Here is a 19,887-nt window from a genome sequence, read left to right on the forward strand (position 1 = left end):
AACCAAAGTAGTCAACTACTGCTGTGACGTCACCCAGAAGCAGCACTCATTTTCCTTTTTGTTCCATCGTCTCGCCGTATTTAAAGAAACCAGAGAGTGACAGTGGAATGGCAATTTTACCCACCTTACACCCACCTCTACTCCTACCTGAAATGGCACTGTGCCAGCATTAAACACGGGGTAGGGTGGTTAATTAATCAGATCTGTAGTTTGGAAGCACTTTTTTTTTAATCTTAAACCTAAATCTTCTGAGTACTTTGCAGCAGCCTCTCATACTGTGTGTAAAGCAAGTTTAAAATAATGTACATATTTACAGCACTTACCGTCACAAGCTGGGACCTTGTCACACTAAGAACACCCAAGTTACTGGCAATCACTACACCAACCAAAATTCAATATGTGGCTCTCCGTTACATACACACATGGATATCTGCATTGATTGCATTAATCAACAGAGGTTTCACAAAATAAAATAGTGCATCTCACTGATTACTTTAACTTGTATGTACGTTTCATTTAACGTGTATGTTATTTTATATGCAGTTATTCCAAGGTGGAGGATTTACTCAGAATTGTTTATAAGAACTACAGCTCTTCCTGATGAAACACTGCCAGTAAAAGGAAATGCATTGAGGATATAACAAAATAACATCTTCATGTATAAAAATAGATTTTTTTTTCCAGGGGAAGTAGGATTCCATAAAATATGTTGTTGAGAACTGTGTTCAAGGGGGAAAATGTTCCTTTTTACCATGAAGAATGATTTACAATTGACTGAACAATTTGGAAAACTTATTATAGATGCAAGACATAGTGAAGTTGCAGATTCTGCCACAGTTTATTAATCACCATCATAAAATGGCCTTGCAAACCGTTTCGATCTATGAGGAGCTTCTTCAGCTCATAATGTATCAAGTCAAAGCTCACTATGTTGCAAACACTGAAACAAGAGTATGCTCCGACATACTCTGACAGCTAATCACAGAACTGCTGCATGTTGTCAGCATATTGTCACAAATTAAGGAATAATTTGCAGCTGAGCAACCTTTAAGGGCATTCTTTACTCTTTTCAATTAAACTCTAAAAGATATGATATTCTGCTGATTTGCTCTGTCTTCAACACTGGCTCGCACACCTACAATTTGTTGCTCTTATGAGGTCTACATATTGTTCGGTTCTTTCAGAAGCCAGTATAAATGGCATACAAAACAAAATTTGGCGGGGGAGAAGTTATGAGGTTACTGGCTTTTCCCTCAAATGAATGACAGACCGCAAAGCGTCTTGGAGCAAATCCCTCTAAATCCCTTTGAGAATCTAGATTAATTTTCACAGAAACACCACCTTTCAAACAGATGCCCAAGGGAAGCTAAGTCTTCAGCTGGGTAACTAAGACCTGTTCAATAAAGACTTCCAATGTGCCACATCTCCTATCCACCTTGTGTATCCTCTTTTTTTCCCTTTCCAAGGTAGATCAAAGCTTTCTGGTTGTTCTCCAAATGTAGGTATATCTAACCACCAACCTACTGAAGATAGGAGGTTAGTGATCCACTGTGTTATTTAACGGGGAAGAGTAGGTCCTAATTTTTCATTTTAATTATTAAAAAACAAGTCCCCCATTTAGAGTGAATTCAGGTCCTGTGGGCATACAACCTCTTGAGGCCTGCCACTTTAAACCCCTAGAATCAAAAAAAGAAAGTCAAGTAATGGGAGAACAGTGCCTCAGAGAGGTGTGTTTGGGTTAATATTTTACGAAGGGTATGCTGAGTTTCAGCGTCCTGGATAAGGCCCCTAAAGAAAGCCAAATGGTAGTATGCAGGGGAAAACCTAACGGCACTCTGTGGGTGGACCTTACAATCTGAACCAGTGTGAGCTAAATTAGGGATAGTTGGTGGATTGTTATGTCCGGTTATGAAGGCTTTAGTGTCTGTCAGAGAATCCAGTTTGGAGGTGATCCTCGCACAAGCAAAAATCCTCTTGCGGGTGACACTAAAGGGGTGTTTTTACTTTCCTCCAATGCCATATGGCATCAGAATGGAATAACAGGAGAAAACTTACCACTTCACAGTCTTCATCGGAGTGGAATGGATGCAGCAGCTTACATTTATGATTTAAGTGCACCATATAAACAATGACATGATTTATAAGAAGAGCTGGGACAGGGAATGGATATTCTGAGGAACAGGCAAAAGAGACTATGGAGGGGACCTGGTGCTTGCACCAGATTCCCATATTCAACAGGTTAGGACAATGGATAAAATGAGATCTTTAGCATTCTAAAGAAAAAGGATGGAGTGACCTCAGTCCAATCGATTAAGCAGAGCTACCCATTTATATTTGTGCCTGGAGGCAACAAGTTAAAATCGTTTCCGCAGAGCAGCTGTGAAGCTGTCAAACCACATGCACATTTGGAAGTAGTTTTTATAGCGCCCTAAAATTGTGTGATATGCGGAGCTTGGGGCAGCCCACAGATAACACAAAAATAGATGCAATTGATAGTGATCATAATGAACTTAACGCACAACAGAAGTCATGTGAAATGTTGGCACAATTGCACTGACGAAAGAGTGGGAGTCACACACCACAAATTCCTCTTTAGCAACAAGCAAAGCTTCCCGTGCATTCTGCATTTGCAGCTTCCCTCAAATATTCAAACAAATCATAAGGAACACAACTTCAAAATCTTGAATATTTTTTAGGCGAAAAAAGTGTTCCATTCAGGATCAGCTGCACATGGACCTTCTGGGTGTGGTACAAGAGAAGACCAGCCACATAGAGGTCCCTGCTACAGCATGGAAAACTTTAAAAACATGCCAATTTTCTTCAGTGTTCACTCAACTAGGAAACCAAACCCAGACGCTGGGTCAGTGCCTCGAGTAAAACAACCTTTAATTGCAAGAAACAAAGAAAACGAGAGACCTCAAATCTAAGTTTAATTTAACAGAAAGGAATGTGATAATGAACAGTAAACGCGTTATTTTAAAAATGGTTTTATGTTTAAGTTAATCAGAAATATAATCACCACAGAGGTTCTTGGACACTACGGTGGTAAATGATGGGACTTTTATTTCCTACTGGCTAAAGCAGAACTCACAGGATCATGGACAATGAGCTCGAGGGACAGCAGTGACAGTGTGAGACAGCAAAGGGCAAACAAGGCAAGCTGCATGAGTGCTAGTAAACCACGTGGAAAAGCAGAAAGCTCCACCGCTGGAACATCACAGAAATAACAATGCAGCAACAGAGGAACAGTCAAAGATCTAGGAACAAAATTCTAACAGAAGTGGTAAAAGAGGAGGAAAGGTGATGGTTTAAGACCATGAAGAAAAGGAAGAGGTGCCAAAGAGGCAAAATGCAGAGGCAGGAGCATAAGGGTGCTAAATATGAGTAGGAAAGTGCAATGGGGTACGGTAGCATCTGCCATGAGAGGTATTATGAATTAAATACATCTGACTGGAAAGGAGTCAATACTAGGTATTCAAATATCTAAGCAATGTAGACTAGGTGCAGAGACTTAACAGTTAATTACTCGTGATAGATGTTATTCAAAGTGAGATTAGTCAAGGCAAAACTAGAAATGACTCCGGTTTACATCGCACTAGCCTAAGAGATCACTGAGCCACAGGAGCCATCCGTGTAATACTGTAGATATGTTCCATCTCAGGATTAAATTATTATTACTGTATATAAGATGTGTTTGTATTGATTGCAGGACATGAACCATGCATCAATACAGAGGGGGGAGTTTAAATCATCATATCTTTACTGTTGGGCAACAACAAACGATAGAAAGAAGTGAAGCAGCAGTGTCGGCGAAAAAAAAGGGTCCTGCTGACTAATGACTCAGTCTCTCATCCAAGTCTGGTGTTGATACCGCCTTGAAGATCAACTTAGGTAATATTACGTTTCAAGGGCCAATCTTTTCATCCCACAAAACTGCCAGGATCATAATAACAAAGAATCAGTTAAAGAGAAAAGGGAAATAATTACTAAGCTTGTACAAACACAAACCAGCAAGGACAACAAGGCAAAGTAAATCTTCACACCACAGGATACATAAGAAAGCAGGAAAGTGCAATGCCAAAATGGCATCACCACACTGAACAAGAGTGATTGGTTAATGCAAAACTATTTTATGAGTCACCACATACATTAATTATGCCAAGCAATACAGACAGATGCTTGCCTTTTCTGAACTCAAAGACAAAAGGGCAACTTGATCTTAGAACGAATCCAGAGAATGTGCCAAACTGAAACAACGGGTAAAAGGCTGGACTTTCAACAGGCACGATCCCCATCATGGATAAAGCACTTTAATTAGAAAATGAACTTTTAGACACCCAGACTCAAACATCAACTGATTTAGTATACTTAGTCAGCTGCAGCTGTATCGTTCACATATTTAACTCCACATTAAATATGACTCTGGATTAAGATTTAATGCTGGCCTACAAATCTAGATCCAATAAGAAATTTCCAATGTACGAAATATTATTCTGTGTGTTTTCTAACAAATTGATATCTAACGTTAAATAATACTTTACATGAGTTTGTTGCATGTTGTTACTATTTATTTTATAAGCTACCACAATACCTTTCTATTTTGTACAAAAGGACGTTTGAAATAAATATGACGAGGTATTTTTTGGGGGTGAGGGTAGCCAAATGAAAGGCAAATCTTGCAATAACAACTTTACGTCATGTAAGTAACTCCATCTACCCAAGTTTAATATATATGTTAAAATAGCGTTCACTTCTTTGGCCAACAAAAACAAATAAAGATACACAAAATACTAATGACCATGACTGCAAAACCTGTTGACTAAAATGGGAGGGAAATTGACGTTTTGTGGGGGTAAGGCTATAAAGAATTGAATCACTTTGTAAGGCTACATGCAATAAAACAAACAATCACCGCTTTACAAAAGAAAAGTGGTGCTCACATGCGATGCAAAAGAAAAACTACGTTAGACGCAGAAGCCGGTAGCTGTAGAGTAGTAGTCTTGTTTTGCAGATCCCCCTCTTCAGAAACTTTTGCATCTATGAAGCCTCAGTATTTTATTATTGTAAACTTTCATCACAGGGAACCATCAACATTTCTTCAACGTTTCCAGCCTTATCCAAGCAACCACGATCATTCCGATTTTCGAAGTCCGTGGCTTACAGGGTATATACTTCTGTTGCCAGAGCATGCAGCAAGCCATGTCAGAGTGGATGTAGACACAAATAATGTTGTTCATGGTATTGCTGGCGGGTCTCATGATGAACACTGTCCAGGAAGTAGGGCAGCTCGCTACTGATAGGTGTGCAAACATCCTGCTGCAGAGAAATAAGTCAAAACGGGGTGAGTGGAGCTGGATATTGTGACTAAGGAACTGTCGAGAGGCAGACAAATGGGGAAACATGTCCTCGGAAACTAGCGCTTCAAATCAAAATATTGAAGTGCAGGTAGTGCATGCATGCCCCTGAGAAGTGCAGGTACTCGTCCTTTCAAAATAAAAAGGTGCATGTACTCTGTACCTGCAAGCACTGCATTGAATGGAAATTATAAAGTGCAGGTACCTGTTGGCGCCTGAGAAGTGCCGACACTCGTTAAACGTATTGTAGCTGTGCCGGAAAGTGCAGGTGCTCGGTATCTGACAGTACCTGCTCATTTAAAGCACTGCCGGAAACACTCTTCCTGGGCTCCTCCCACAGGTGTGTCCCGATGCTTCGTGGCCTCCGTTATATGGCGAGAGTGCTCTACCATCCTTGCAGGGGTGTGCCTGGAGAGCTCCCCCCAAGCACCGAGGATGTACAGGATTCTACAAGGTTCTTTACGGGTACAGCCTCACCCTAGCTGCATTCTAGTGGGAGCCCTGGCCCGGTGGTGCTGTACGGTGCGTGTATGGCGCTTCTTTCGCAGAGGTGGGAGTGACGGTGACCTCGGGAGAGTACAGCGTGCCCACTCACTCCAGATGTGCCATCGGAGGTACGCTCCCAAAGAAGCATGCATGGGATGTCCTCTCCTTAAATAGGTATCCCTGAGGTGTCATTTCCCCCAAAGGAGAGTGCAGCACTTCAAGAGCACGCTCTGGGGTTGCACGTCTCCCCGGTGACGTGGGCCTCCTCCCACCAATGATTTGTATAGGGGCATTCTACACCGTTCGCCAGGGGCTTGTAAGCGGTTCCGAGATGCTAACGGGAATTCGCTTTTCTCCTAGGGTGGCCCAAAGTAAAATCCCTTTTGTACCACGGTGGGCATGAATCTGCCATTCTATAACTGAGGTGGGAAACGATCGTTGCTTGCTTGTGAAGCATTCTCTCATTTCCCCCCACTCTTTCGGGAGCCTTACCTTGTCCAGGCAGTTGACCTTCTCGGTGGGGTAGACGATCTTGCCGCAGCGCGCACAGCTGGGGTTCATGGTGGGGTCTCTCCCTCGCTCCTCAAGACCGCTCTTCGCACACGGGGCTCGCGCCGCTGCCGCCTTCTCCTCACGCACACAACACGGAGCGCGCGCCGCTTCCTGCCACCGCCTGCCCTTCCCTCTGCTGCCAACCGCCACAGCCCCCTCACGCGCGCACCCAACAGGAAGGTGAGGGAGGGGCTGAGGAGTGAGAGGGTGCGCGAGCCTCTGCGCGCACTCCACATGAGGAAGTGACAGGCGCGCTCCCGAACCGGACACGTAGATGGAAACTAAAAACGTACTAAACTACGTATTCTCCAACAGTTATCACGGAAGACCAAAACAAAAATGCCCACAAGGTAAACAGAAAATATAAATTAAAACAATTACTTATATTCGGCATCTGCGTATATATTTCTTACGACATTACGTTAAGCTGCAACTTATTTTTAATTTCTACATAGTTCTTGTTACATATTTTATAAGACGAACGCTTAACTTTAACTAATTGTAGAACGAATAATTTTCTGAAAGATTAGTAACCCAAGCTGGAGGAATATTTGCTTGTTCGATCTCGACCTAACGCAACATCTCTGCACTACTTTGTAAATGGCAGACACCACTTCATGATGGCGGCAATGATTGTGAGGGTCACTAGAGGACGCATTATATTCTTCAGTTTCTTTCCGATCAACCGCCTGTTTTCAACCCAAGTCGAATATGGCCGTAACATTCGGACAGTTAAATAGATTTTTTGTCAGTTTTATATAGTGCGAAGGCACACGAAGATATTGGAGCGCTCTACACGAGCACCAGGTACAACACACGAGGACACGTTCATTTGTTTTCGTATTTTTTTAGGCATAGGGAGATTATGTGGTTTCCCCAGAATCATGTGATGTTAAACCGACCCGGGACTTGAACCTCCTTCCCCAGTTCCAAAGGCGGGGAATCTAAATAAGCATTACCAAAGCCAATAGGTTTAGCATCAACCACCAGCCTATTGCCGGTTCTTCGATTGTTTTGCCATGAGTTTTGCAAAACTTTATTGTTTGGGAAACTGCCAGGGGGTTTGTCAGTCTAAAAAAAAGAGCTTGACTAAAGATGTCGTAACTCATAGTGAAGTAGATGGTTAAAATGGCCTGACAGGTTGCCCCTGGATGCTTGCTCCAGTGGGTTGGAGATACATGTGAATGCCACAACCACAGACACTCGGATGAAGTATGTCTGAAAACCCCTATAAGTATGTCATGTGAATTTAGTAAAATGTCTGGCCTAAAAAGGCCAATAGTTGTGCAATTGGCTATCAGCCTACTGCATTTGAGAAAAAAGGAAGTAAATAAGGAAGAAAACAGAAAAAAGGAAAGAGACAAAGAAGGAAGACAAAAAAGAAGGAAGGCAAGAAACGGTACAAACAAATGAGAAAGAAGGCTCGAAAGAAGGATAGAAAGACAGAACAAAGGACGGAAAGAAGGGAAGAAAGCAAAAAAGGAATGAAAGCAGGAGAGAAAGAAACAAAGATAAAGGAAGAAGAAAGACGAGTGGAAAGGCAGAAAGCAATAACAAAAGAAGGAATGAAACTAAGAAAGAAGAAATAAAACAAAGAAAAAGATGGAAGGAAAGAGAAAAAAGAATGAAAGAGAAAACACAAGAAGGAAGGTAAGAAAAAGCAGGAAAGAAAAAAGTCAAGAAATAATAAAAAGGTGAAATGGAAGTGTGAAAGAAAAAGGAATGGAAGAATGAATGGAAAGAAGGAATGAAAATGAGAAGGAGGAATGAAAAATGAAAGAAAAAGCAAAAAAAGAAATGAAGAAGGAAATAAGAAGTCAATAAGAGGAGTGTTACACTCAAATTAAACACAAAAAGGCTGGTTTTCTTCCTGGGCAAAGTTTATTAAAGAACCATTATTAAAATTAATCCAGAATAAGCATGTTCTGAAGAACTGTCCACTTATGAATTCACAGGTATAATATTGGAGCTTTCGATAACAATACAGAACAGTTTCAGACGGACACAGTCTGTTAGCCAACACCTTCAACTTGCTTGTCCGTCAACACATGTTTCATCCGGGGAGTGCCCCTGGATTTCTTCAGGACCTCCTAAAATAGTATTCCCATAAATAACATATCAGTATTCAACATATATATTACATTCTTAGTCTCATTATTAATAGTGTACCGATATAACCATGTCATATACTGGGAACCGTGCAAGTTATTCGTCCATAACAGTTTGTAATGTCCATTTGTGTAACACTCTTATTAATGTGAAATAGAGTAAAACAAAATAAATTCAAATAAGAGAAATTAAATTAAAATAAAATTAAAATTAGTGTCCCACGTGTAGAGCATGCTCATAAGAGTCAGGTTATCCACCACAAAGGTGCTATATATCTGAAATAAACCCCATATATCAATTTAAATTCGGACCAAGACGTGCATCCAGATGAAAATATATAATATATACCTTTAAGTTAGGTAATGCTCTCTTATCCAATGCCTTGGAAACCCGTTCTTTATTGAAAATTTCAATATATCTATACGTAAAACTGAAAATAGATGGAGAAAGTGTAAATATTTTAATATGTCTCATGTTCTTCCACAAATATGTGGAAGAACATGAGACATATTAAAATAGTATATATATGTTGAATACTGATATGTTATTTATGGGAATACTATTTTAGGAGGTGCTGAAGAAATCCAGGGGCACTCCCCGGATGAAACACGTGTTGACGGGGATTAGGGATGTGCCCCCCTCCCCACAGGGAGGAGGCACAAAGAGGGTGTAGCCACCCTCAAGGACAGTAGCCATTGAATACTGCCCTCCCAGACCTAAACACACCCCAAGATTCAGTATTTAGGGGCTCCCCAAATCCCAGGAAATCAGATTCCTGCAACCTGAAGAAAGAAGAAGGACTGCTGACCTACAAGCCTGCAGAGAAGGAGGAAGACGACAACTGATTTGGCCCCAGCCCTACCGGCCTGTCTCCAACTTCGAAAACCTGCTCCAGCGACGCATCCGACAGGGACCAGCGACCTCTGAAGCCTCAGAGGACTGCCCTGGACTACTGGACCAAGAAACTCCTGTGAACACCAGCCCTGTTCAAAACCTGCAACTTCTTTGCAACAAAGAAGCAACTTCCAAAGACTTCATGTTCCCGCCGGAAGCGTGAGACTTCACACTCTGCACCCAACGCCCCCGACTCGACCTGCAGAAAACCAACACCTCAGGGAGGACTCCCCGGCGACTGCAAGCCCGTGAGTAACCAGGGACGACCCCCCTGGACCCCCACAGCAATGCCTGCAGAGAGAATCCAGAGGCTCCCCCTTACCGCGACTGTCTGTAACAAGGGACCAGACGCCTGGAACCAACATTGCACCCGCAGCCCCCAGGACCTGAAGGAACCGAACTTCAGTGCAAGAGCGACCCCAGGCGACCCTCTGCCTAGCCTAGGTGGTGGCTGTCCCGAACAGCCCCCCCTATGCCTGCCTGCAACGCTAGAGTGACCCCCGGGTCTCTCCATTGTTTTCAACCTAAAACCCAACGCCTGCTTTGCTCACTGCACCCGGCCAGCCCTGTGCCGCTGAGGGTGTACTTTGTGTGCCTTCCCATGTCCCCCCCGGTGCTCTACAAAACCCCCCTGGTTTTCCCCCCGAGGACGCAAGTACTTACCTGCTGGCAGACTGGAACCGGAGCACCCCTGTTCCCCATAGGCGCCTATGTGTTTTGGGCACCTCTATGACCTCTGCACCTGACTGGCCCTGAGCTGCTGGTGTGTTAACTTTGAGGTTGCCTTGAACCCCCAACGGTGGGCTGCCTAGGCCCCAAACTTGAGACTTGTAAATGTTTTACTTACCTTCAAAACTAATCTTTACTTACCTCCCCCAGGAACTGTTGATTTTTGCACTGTGTCCACTTTGAAAATAGCTTATTGCCATTTTTACAAAGACTGTACATTATATTGTTTTCATTCAAAGTTCCTAAACTATCTAAGTGAAGTACCTTACATTTAAAGTATTAATTGTAAATCTTGAACCTGTGGTTCTTAAAATAAACTAAGAAAATATATTTTTCAATGTAAAACCTATTGGCCTGGAGTAAGTCTTTGAGTGTGTGTTCCTCATTTATTGCCTGTGTGTACAAATGCTTAACACTTCCCTCTGATAAGCCTACTGCTTGACCAAACTACCACAAAATAGAGCATAGATTTATCTACTTTTGCCACTATCTTACCTCTAAGGGGCACACTATTTCTTACTTTAAAATAGTATATACAGAGCCAACTTCCTACATTGGTGGATCAGCGGTGGGGTCTAAGACTTTGCATTTGCTGGACTACTCAGCCAATACCTGATCATACGACTAAATTCCAAAAATTGTAATTAGAAACAGATTTTTGCAATTTGAGCTATTTTTCTAAATTTTTAAAAGTCCTGCTAGGGCCTTGTGTAAGTCCCTATTAGCATTTCTTTTAGAGTTTAAACGTTTTGTAAAAGTTTGGATTAAGTTCTAGAGATAGTTTTAAATTCCTAAAAAGTATCCCAACTTTTAGAGAAATAATGTCTAACACAGAAGAGATGGTGGTGGAACTCAACCTCACCCCTTACCTGCATGTAAGGATGTCAGAGTTAAGGACTCTCTGTAAGATTAAAAAATATAAAAACTGGATCAAACCCTACCAAAATACAGCTCCAGGAGCTTTTGGCAGAGCTTGCTAGAGACCACCCCTCTGAAGACAACCTCCCAGAGGGGGAAACTAGTGACCTGGAGGACAATTTCCCCCCTCCTGTCCTAGTTAGGGAGACCAGGGTTCATCAAAACCTGACTCCACAAGTGATAGTCAGAGATGCTGCTTCTCCCACAGGGGAGTCCAGCTCTGGAAGCATTTAGGGCAGCCTCAATGAAGATGACCTCCTGTTAGCCAGGATGGCCAAAAGACTGGCTTTGGAGAGACAGCTCCTAGCCATACAAAGGGAAAGACAGGAGATGGGTTTAGCTCCCATCAATGGTGGCAGCAACTTAAATAGGGCCAGAGAGAATATTGACATGCTAAAAATCCCCTAAGGGATTGTAATAAAATATGAAGATGGTGATGACAACACCAAATGGTTCACAGCTTTTGAGAGGGCTTGTGCAACCAGAAAAGTAAACAGATCTCACTGGGGTGCTCTCCTTTGGGAAATGTTCACTGGGAAGTGTAGGGATAGACTCCTCACACTCTTTGGAAAAGATGCAGAATCCTATGACCTCATGAAGGCTACCCTGATTGAGGGCTTTGGCTTCTCAACTGAGGAGTGCAGGATTAGGTTTAGGGGGGCTAAAAAATCATCGAGCCAGACCTGGGTTGATGTTGTTGACTTCTCAGTCAAAACACTAGATGGTTGGATTAATGGCAGTGGTGTAAATGATTATGAAGGGCTGTATAATTTGTTTATGAAGGAACACCTTTTAAGTAATTGTTTCAATGATAAACTACATCAGCATCTGGTAGACCTAGGTCCAATTTCTCCCCAAGAATTGGGAAAGAAGACAGACCACTGGGTCAAGACAAGGGTGACTAAGACTTCCACAGGGGGTGACCAAAAGAAAGGGGTCACAAAGCCTCCCCAGGGGAAGAGGGTTGAGACATCCAAGGGAAAAAGTAAAGAGTCTTCTAGAGGACCCTAAAAACCTGCACAGGAGGGTGGGTCCAAAGCCTCTTCACAACCTCGTTTGGGTACAAGGGTAAAATCTTTGATCCCAAAAAGGCCCGGTGTCGCAGCTGTAGTCAGCATGGACATCAAACTAGAGACAAGGCCTGTCCCAAGAAAGGTTCCACTTCAACTACTACTCCAGTTAGCACTGGAATAGCCAGTCTCCAGGTGGGATCAACAGTGTGCCCAGAGCAAATCAGGGTTCACACTGAAGCTACATTAGTCTCTGAGGGTGGGGTGGACTTAGCCACACTAGCTTCTTGGCCGCCTAACATGCAAAAAACAAGGCAGCAGCTCTTTATCAATGGGACTAGAGTAGAGGCCCTGAGGGATACAGGTGCCAGTGTCACTATGGTGACAGACAAACTGGTTTCCCCAGGACAATACCTGACTGGACAAAATTATCCAGTCACCAATGCTGACAGTCAGACTAAAGTACATCCCATAGCTATGGTAACTTTAGAATGGGGAGGGGTCACTGGCCTTAAACAGGTGGTAGTCTCTTCTGCTATACCAGTTGAATTTCTGCTTGGAAATGACCTGGAGTCCTCAGCATGGGCTGAGGTAGAACTCAAAACCCATGCAGCCATGCTGGATATCCCTGAACTGGTGTGTGTCAAGACTAGGGCACTGTGCAAAGCTCAGGGTGAAAAAGAGGTGTTGGAGTCTGGAATAATGACCCACCCCTCCAAGAGAAAAGGAAATAAGACTGGGAAACCTGCTTCAGCACAGAAAAAGAAACAGAACCTCTCTTCTCAGGAAGAAGTTCTATCCCCTGAGGGAGCTGAGCCTATAGAGTTAGAACCTTAACAGGTTGAGCTCTTGGGCCCAGGGGGACCCTCAAGGGAACAGCTGTGCAAGGGACAAGAAACGTGTCCCTCTCTTGAAGGCCTAGGCAGCAAGCTGCTGACCAAGAGAAAGGAAATGTCAGTGGAACACACAGGGTCTATTGGGAAGATGGACTCCTTTACACTGAGACAAGAGATCCCAAACCTGGTGCCACTAGGAGAATGGTAGTGCCTCAGGAGTTTAGGGAATTCCTTCTGACTTTAGCCCATGACATTCCCCTTGCTGGGCATTTGGGACAAACCAAGACATGGGAGAGGTTAGTCAACCATTTCTATTTGCCCAATAAGTCCCAGAAAGTGAAGGAGTTTTGTGCCTCCTGTGCCACCTGTCAAGCCAGAGGTAAGACAGGTGGCCATCCAGAGGCCCCCCTCTTTCCACTTCCAGTGGTGGGGGTCCCCTTTGAAAGAGTGGGAGTGGATATAGTGCGTCCACTTGAACCTACCACAGCCTCAGGGAATCAGTATATCCTAGTAGTAGTGGATAATGCTACTAGGTAACCTGAATCAATTCCCCTTAGGTCCACTACTGCCCCTGCAGTAGCCAAAGCATTCATTGGTATTTTACCAGAGTGAGATTTCCTAAGGAGGTGGTTTCTGACAGAGGTACTAACTTCATGTCAGCTTACCTAAAACACATGTGGAATGAGTGTGGGATGACTTACAAATTCACTACACTATACCATCCACAAACCAATGGTCTTGTTGAGAAATTCAACAAGACATTGAAGGGCATGATCATGGGGCTCCCTGCAAAGCTCAAAAGGAGATGGGATGTCCTCTTGCCATGTCTGCTTTTCACCTACAGAGAGGTGCCTCAGGAGGGAGTAGGGTTTTCCCCCTTTGAACTTCTTTTTGGCCATCCTGTCAGGGGACCACTAGCTCTTGTGAACGAAGGCTGGGAGAGACCTCTTCATGAGCCTAATCAAGATATAGTGGACTATGTACTAGGCCTACGTTCCAGGATGGCAGAGTACATGGTAAAGGCAAGTAGAAACCTTGAGGCCAGCCAACAGCTTCAGAAGATGTGGTATGACCAAAAGGCTGCTATGGTTCAGTTTCAGCCAGGGCAGAAAGTCTGGGTTCTCGAGCCTGTGTCTCCCAAGGTACTTCAGGACAAATGGAGTGGCCCTTACCCAGTGCTAGAGAAAAAGAGTGAGGTTACCTACCTGGTGGACCTAGGCACTAGCAGGACCCCCAAGAGGGTGATCCATGTTAACCGCCTAAAACTATTCCATGACAGGGCAGATGTACACATGTTTATGGTTACAGATGAGGACCAGGAAGCAGAGAGTGAACCTTTCCCTGATCTCCTCTCCACTGACCCTAAAGATGGCACAGTAGATGGAGTGATATACTCAGACACCCTCTCTGACCAACAGCAAGCTGACTGCAGGCAGGTCCTCCAGCAGTTTGCTGAGCTCTTTTCCCTAACCCCTGGTCAGACACACCTGTGTACCAATGATGTGGACACAGGAGACAGCATGCCTGTCAAAAACATAATATTCAGACAGTCTGACCAAGTTAAGGGAAAGCATCAAAGTGGAAGTCCACAAGATGCTGGAGTTGGGAGTGATTGAGCACTCTGACAGTCCCTGGGCTAGCCCAGTGTCTTGGTCCCTAAACCTCACACAAAAGATGGCAAGGGAGAGATGAGGTTCTGTGTGGACTTCAGAGGGCTTAATTCTGTCACCAAGACAGATGCTTACCCCATTCCAAGGGCAGAGGAGCTGATTTATAAATTGGGTGCTGCCAAATACCTGAGTACCTTTGACTTGACAGCAGGGTACTGGCAAATAAGAATGGCACCAGGAGCAAAAGAGAAAACAGCATTATCTATACCTGATGGGCACTACCAGTTTACTGTGATGCCCTTTGGCTTAAAGAGTGCCCCTGCCACCTTCCAAAGGCTGGTGACTCAAGTCCTTGCTGGCTTGGAGTCCTTTAGTGCAGCTTATCTTGATGATATTGCTGTATTTAGCTCCAGCTGGCAGGATCATCTGGTCCACCCGAAGAAGGTTTTTCAGGCCCTGCAAGCAGCAGGCCTCTCTATCAAGGCATCTAATTGTCAGATAGGGCAGGGTACTGTGGTTTACTTGGGACACCTTGTGGGTGGAGGCCAAGATCAGCACTCCAACCCAAGATCCAGACTATTCTGGATTGGGTAGCTCCAAAAACCTAGTCTCAAGTCAGGGCATTCCTTGGCTTGTCTGGTTACTATAGGAGGTTTGTGAAGGATTATGGATCTTTAGTGACCCCCCTCACAGAACGTACCTCCAAGGAAATGCCCAAGAAAGTTAACTGGACCTTGGACTGTCAAAAGACCTTTGACACCCTGAAGCAGGCAATGTGCACAGCACCAGTTTTGAAAGCTCCAGATTACTATAAGCAGTTCATAGTGCAGACAGATGCTTCTGAACATGGGATAGGAGCAGTCCTGTCCCAAACAAATGATGATGGCCTTGACCAGCCTGTTGCTTTTATTAGCAGGAGGTTACTCCCCAGGGAGCAGCATTGGAGTGCCATTGAGAAGGAGGCCTTTGCTGTGGTCTGGTCCCTGAAGAAGTTGAGACAATACCTTTTTGGTACTCAGTTCATAGTTCAAACTGACCACAGACAGCTCAGATGGCTCATGCAAATGAAAGGAGAAAACACTAAACTGTTGAGGTGGTCCATATCCCTACAGGGAATGGACTTTATAGTGGAACACAGACCTCGGACTGCCAATGCCAATGCAGATGGCCTTTCCAGGTGCTTCCACTTAGAAAATGAAGACTCTCTTGGGAAAGGTTAGTCTCATCCTCTTTCGTTTTTTGGGGGGGGGGGTGTTGAAGGAAATGCCCCCTTGGCATGGTTACCCCCTAATGTTTTGGCTTTGCTGATGCTAAGTTATGATTTGAAAGTGTGCTGGGATCCTGCTAACCAGGCCCCAGCACCAGTGTTCTTTCCCTAAACTGTACCCTTGTCTCCACAATTGGCACAACCCTGGCACTCAGGTAAGTCCCTTGTAACTGGTACTCCTGGTACCAAGGGCCCTGGTGCCAGGGAAGGTCTCTAAGGGCTGCAGCATGTCTTATGCCACCCTAGGGACCCCTCACTCAGCACATGCACACTGCTTCACAGCTTGTGTGTGCTGGTGGGGAGAAAATGACTAAGTAAACATGGCACTCCCCTCAGGGTGCCATGCCAACCTCACACTGCCCGTGGCATAGGTAAGTCACCCCTCTAGAAGACCTTACAGCCCTAAGGCAGGGTGCACTATATCACAGGTGAGGGCATATGTGCATGAGCACTATTCCCCTACAAAAAACCTTAGACATTGTAAGTGCAGGGTAGCCATAAGAGTATATGGTCTGGGAGTTTGTCAAACACAAACTCCACAGTTCCATAATGGCTACACTGAAAACTGGGAAGTTTGGTATCAAACTTCTCAGCACAATAAATGCACACTGATGCCAGTGTGCAATGTATTGTAAAATACACCCAGAGGGCATCTTGGAGATGCCCCCTGAAAACATACCCGACTGCTAGTGTAGGCTGAGCAGTTCCTGCCAGCCTGCCACACACCAGACATGTTGCTGGCCACATGGGGAGAGTGCCTTTGTCACTCTGTGGCCAGAAACAAAGCCTGTACTGGGTGGAGGTGCTTCTCACCTCCCCCTGCAGGAACTGTAACACCTGGCGGTGAGCCTCAAAGTCTCAGCCCTTTTGTTACAGCGCCCCAGGGCATCCCAGCTAGTGGAGATGCCCGCCCCTCCGGCCACTGCCCCTGCTTTTGTCGGCAAGGCTAGAGGAGATAATGAGAAAAACAAGGAGGAGTCACCCACCAGTCAGGACAGCCCCTAAGGTGTCCTGAGCTGAGATGACCCCTGCCTTGAGAAATCCTCCATCTTGAGTTTGGAGAATTCCCCCAATAGGATTAGGGATGTGCCCCCCCTCCCCACAGTGAGGAGGCACAAAGAGGGTGTAGCCACCCTCAAGGACAGTAGCCACTGGCTACTGCCCTCCCAGACCTAAACACACCACTAAATTCAGTATTTAGGGGCTCCCCAGATCCCAGGAAATCAGATTCCTGCAACCTGAAGAAAGAAGAAGGACTGCTGACCTACAAGCCTGCAGAGAAGGAGGAAGACGACAACTGATTTGGCCCCAGCCCTACCGGCCTGTCTCCAACTTCGAAAACCTGCTCCAGCAACGCATCCGACAGGGACCAGTGACCTCTGAAGCCTCAGAGGACTGCCCTGGACTACAGGACCAAGAAACTCCAGTGAACAGCGGCCCTGTTCAAAACCTGCAACTTCTTTGCAACAAAGAAGCAACTTCCAAAGACTTCACGTTCCCACCGGGAGCGTGAGACTTTACACTCTGCACCTGACGCCCCTGGCTCGACCTGCAGAAAACCAACACCTCAGGGAGAACTCCCCGGTGACTGCGAGCCCGTGAGTAACCAGAGGCGACCCCACTGAGCCCCCACAGTGACGCCTGCAGAGAGAATCCAGAGGCCCCCCCTGACCGCGACTGCCTGTAACAAGGGACCCGACGCCTGGAACTACTGCACCTGCAGCCCCCAGGACCTGAAGGAATCGAACTTCAGTGCAAGAGCGACCCCCAGGCGATCCTCTGCCTAGCCCAGGTGGTGGATGTCCCGAGAAGCCCTCCCTGTGCCTGCCTGCACTGCTAGAGTGACCCCCGGGTCGCTCCATTGTTTTCAACCTAAAATCCGACGCCTGCTTTGCTCACGGCACCCAGCCGCCCCTGTGCCGCTGAGGGTGTACTTTGTGTGCCTTCTCGTGTCCCCCCCAGTGCTCTATAAAACCCCTCTGGTCTGCCCCCAAGAACGCAAGTACTTACCTGCTGGCAGACTGGAACCGGACCACCCCTGTTCTCCATAGGCGCCTATGTGTTTTGGGCTCCTCTTTGACCTCTGCACCTGACCGGCCCTGAGCTGCTGGTGTGGTAACTTTGGGGTTGCCTTGAACCCCCAACGGTGGGCTGCTTATGCCCCAAACTTGAGACTTGTAAGTGTTTTACTTACCTTCAAAACTAACCTTTACTTACCTCCCCCAGGAACTGTTGATTTTTGCACCCAAGTGTCCACTTTAAAAATAGCTTATTGCCATTTTTACAAAGACTGTACATGATATTGTTTTCATTCAAAGTTCCTAAAGTATCTAAGTGAAGTACCTTACATTTAACCCCTTCGCTGCCAGGCCTTTTCCCCTCCTGTGCCGAGCCTTTTTATGTCTATTTGGGGCAGTTCGCGCTTAGGCCCTCATCACTTTTCTCCACATAAGCTACCCATGCCAAATTTGCGTCCTTTTTTTCCAACATCCTAGGGATTCTAGAGGTACCCAGACTTTATGGTTTCCCCTGAAGAAGACCAAGAAATTAGCCAAAATACAGCGAACATTTCATTTTTAAACAAAAAATGGGAAAAAAGGGCTGCAGAAGAAGGCTTGTGGTTTTTTCCCTGAGAATGGCATCAACAAAGGGTTTGCTGTGCTAAAATCACCATCTTCCCAGCTTTCAGGAACAGGCAGGTGTGAATCACAAAACCCCATTTTTCAACACAATTTTGGCATTTTACTGGGACATACCCCATTTTTACTATTTTTTTTTTTTTGCTTTCAGCCTCCTTCCAGTTAGTGACCGAAATGGGTGTGAAACCAATGCTGGATCCCAGAAAGCTAAACATTTCCGAAAAGTAGACAAAATTCTGAGTTCAGCAAGGGGTAATTTGTGTAGATCCTACCAGGGTTTCCCACAGAAAATAACAGCTGAAATAAAAAAATACTGAAATTGAGGTGAAAAAACAGCCATTTTTCTCCACGTTTACTCTGTCACTGTTTCCTGCGATGTCAGATTTTTGAAAGCAATATACCATAACGTCAGCTGGACTCTTCTGGTTTGCGGGGATATATAGGGCTTGTAGGTTAATTGCAATGGGTTTTCATTCTATACTGGGTATGCAGCAATTCATTTGCTGAAATATAAAAAGTGAAAAATAGGTCTCAAGAAAACCTTTGTATTTCCAAATGGCCACAAGATAAGGTGTCGAGAAGCAGTGGTTATTTGCACATCTCTGAATTCTGGGGTCCCATACTAGCATGTGAATTACAGGGCATTTCTCAAATAGATGTCTTTTTTACATACTGTCTTACATTTGGAAGGAACAAATGTAGAGAAAGACAAGGGGCAATAACACTTGTTTTGCTATTCTGTGTTCCCCCAAGTCTCCCGATAAAAATGGTACCTCACTTGCGTGGGTAGGACTAGCGCCCGCGACAGGAAACACAAAATGGACACATCACATTTTCAGAAAGAAAACAGCTGTTTTTTTACAAACTGCCTAGCTGTGGATTTTGGCCTCTAACTCAGCCGGCACCTGGGGAAACCTAGCAAACCTGTGCATTTTTGATAACTAGACACCTAGGGAAATCCAAGATGGGGTGATTTGAGGGGCTCAGACCAGGTTCTGTTACCCAGAATCCTTTGCAAACCTGAAAATTTGGCCAAAAAAACACTTTTTCCTCACATTTCGGTGACAGAAAGTTCTGGAAGCTGAGAGGAGCCATAAATTTCCTTCCACCCAGCATTCCCCCAAGTCTCCCGATAAAAATGGTACCTCATTTGTGTGGGTAGGTCTAGCGCCCGTGACAGGATATGCCCCAAAACACAACATCGACACATCACATTTTCCCAAAGAAAACAGACCTGTTTTTTGAAAAGTGCCTAGTTGTGGATTTTGGCCTCTAGCTCAGCCGGCACCTAGGAAAACCTACCAAACCTGTGCATTTTTGAAAACTAGACACTTAGGGGAATCCAAGATGGGGTGACTTGTGGGGCTCTGACCAGGTTCTGATACCCAGAATCCTTCGCAAACCTCAAAATTTGGCCAAAAAAACACTTTTTTCTCACATTTCGGTGACAGAAAGTTCTGGAATCTGAGAGGAGCCATAAATT

At 44.9% G+C, this 19,887-nt stretch overlaps 1 protein-coding gene across 1 annotated transcript in view; it reads right to left on the reverse strand.

The window, feature by feature from the left end:
* LASP1 (LIM and SH3 protein 1) overlaps positions 1 to 6,657 on the reverse strand; it is a 478,327-nt gene extending 471,670 nt beyond the window's left edge. Inside the window, exon 1 of the mRNA XM_069237475.1 lies at positions 6,333 to 6,657. Coding sequence (XP_069093576.1) covers positions 6,333 to 6,401 — 69 coding nt within the window. The 5' untranslated portion in view covers positions 6,402 to 6,657. The remainder of the gene's footprint in view (positions 1 to 6,332) is intronic.
* Positions 6,658 to 19,887: the final 13,230 nt, after the last annotated feature.

The sequence above is a fragment of the Pleurodeles waltl genome, chromosome 6, assembly GCF_031143425.1.
Source record: "Pleurodeles waltl isolate 20211129_DDA chromosome 6, aPleWal1.hap1.20221129, whole genome shotgun sequence".
In the NCBI taxonomy this organism is placed as follows: Eukaryota; Metazoa; Chordata; class Amphibia; order Caudata; family Salamandridae; genus Pleurodeles; species Pleurodeles waltl.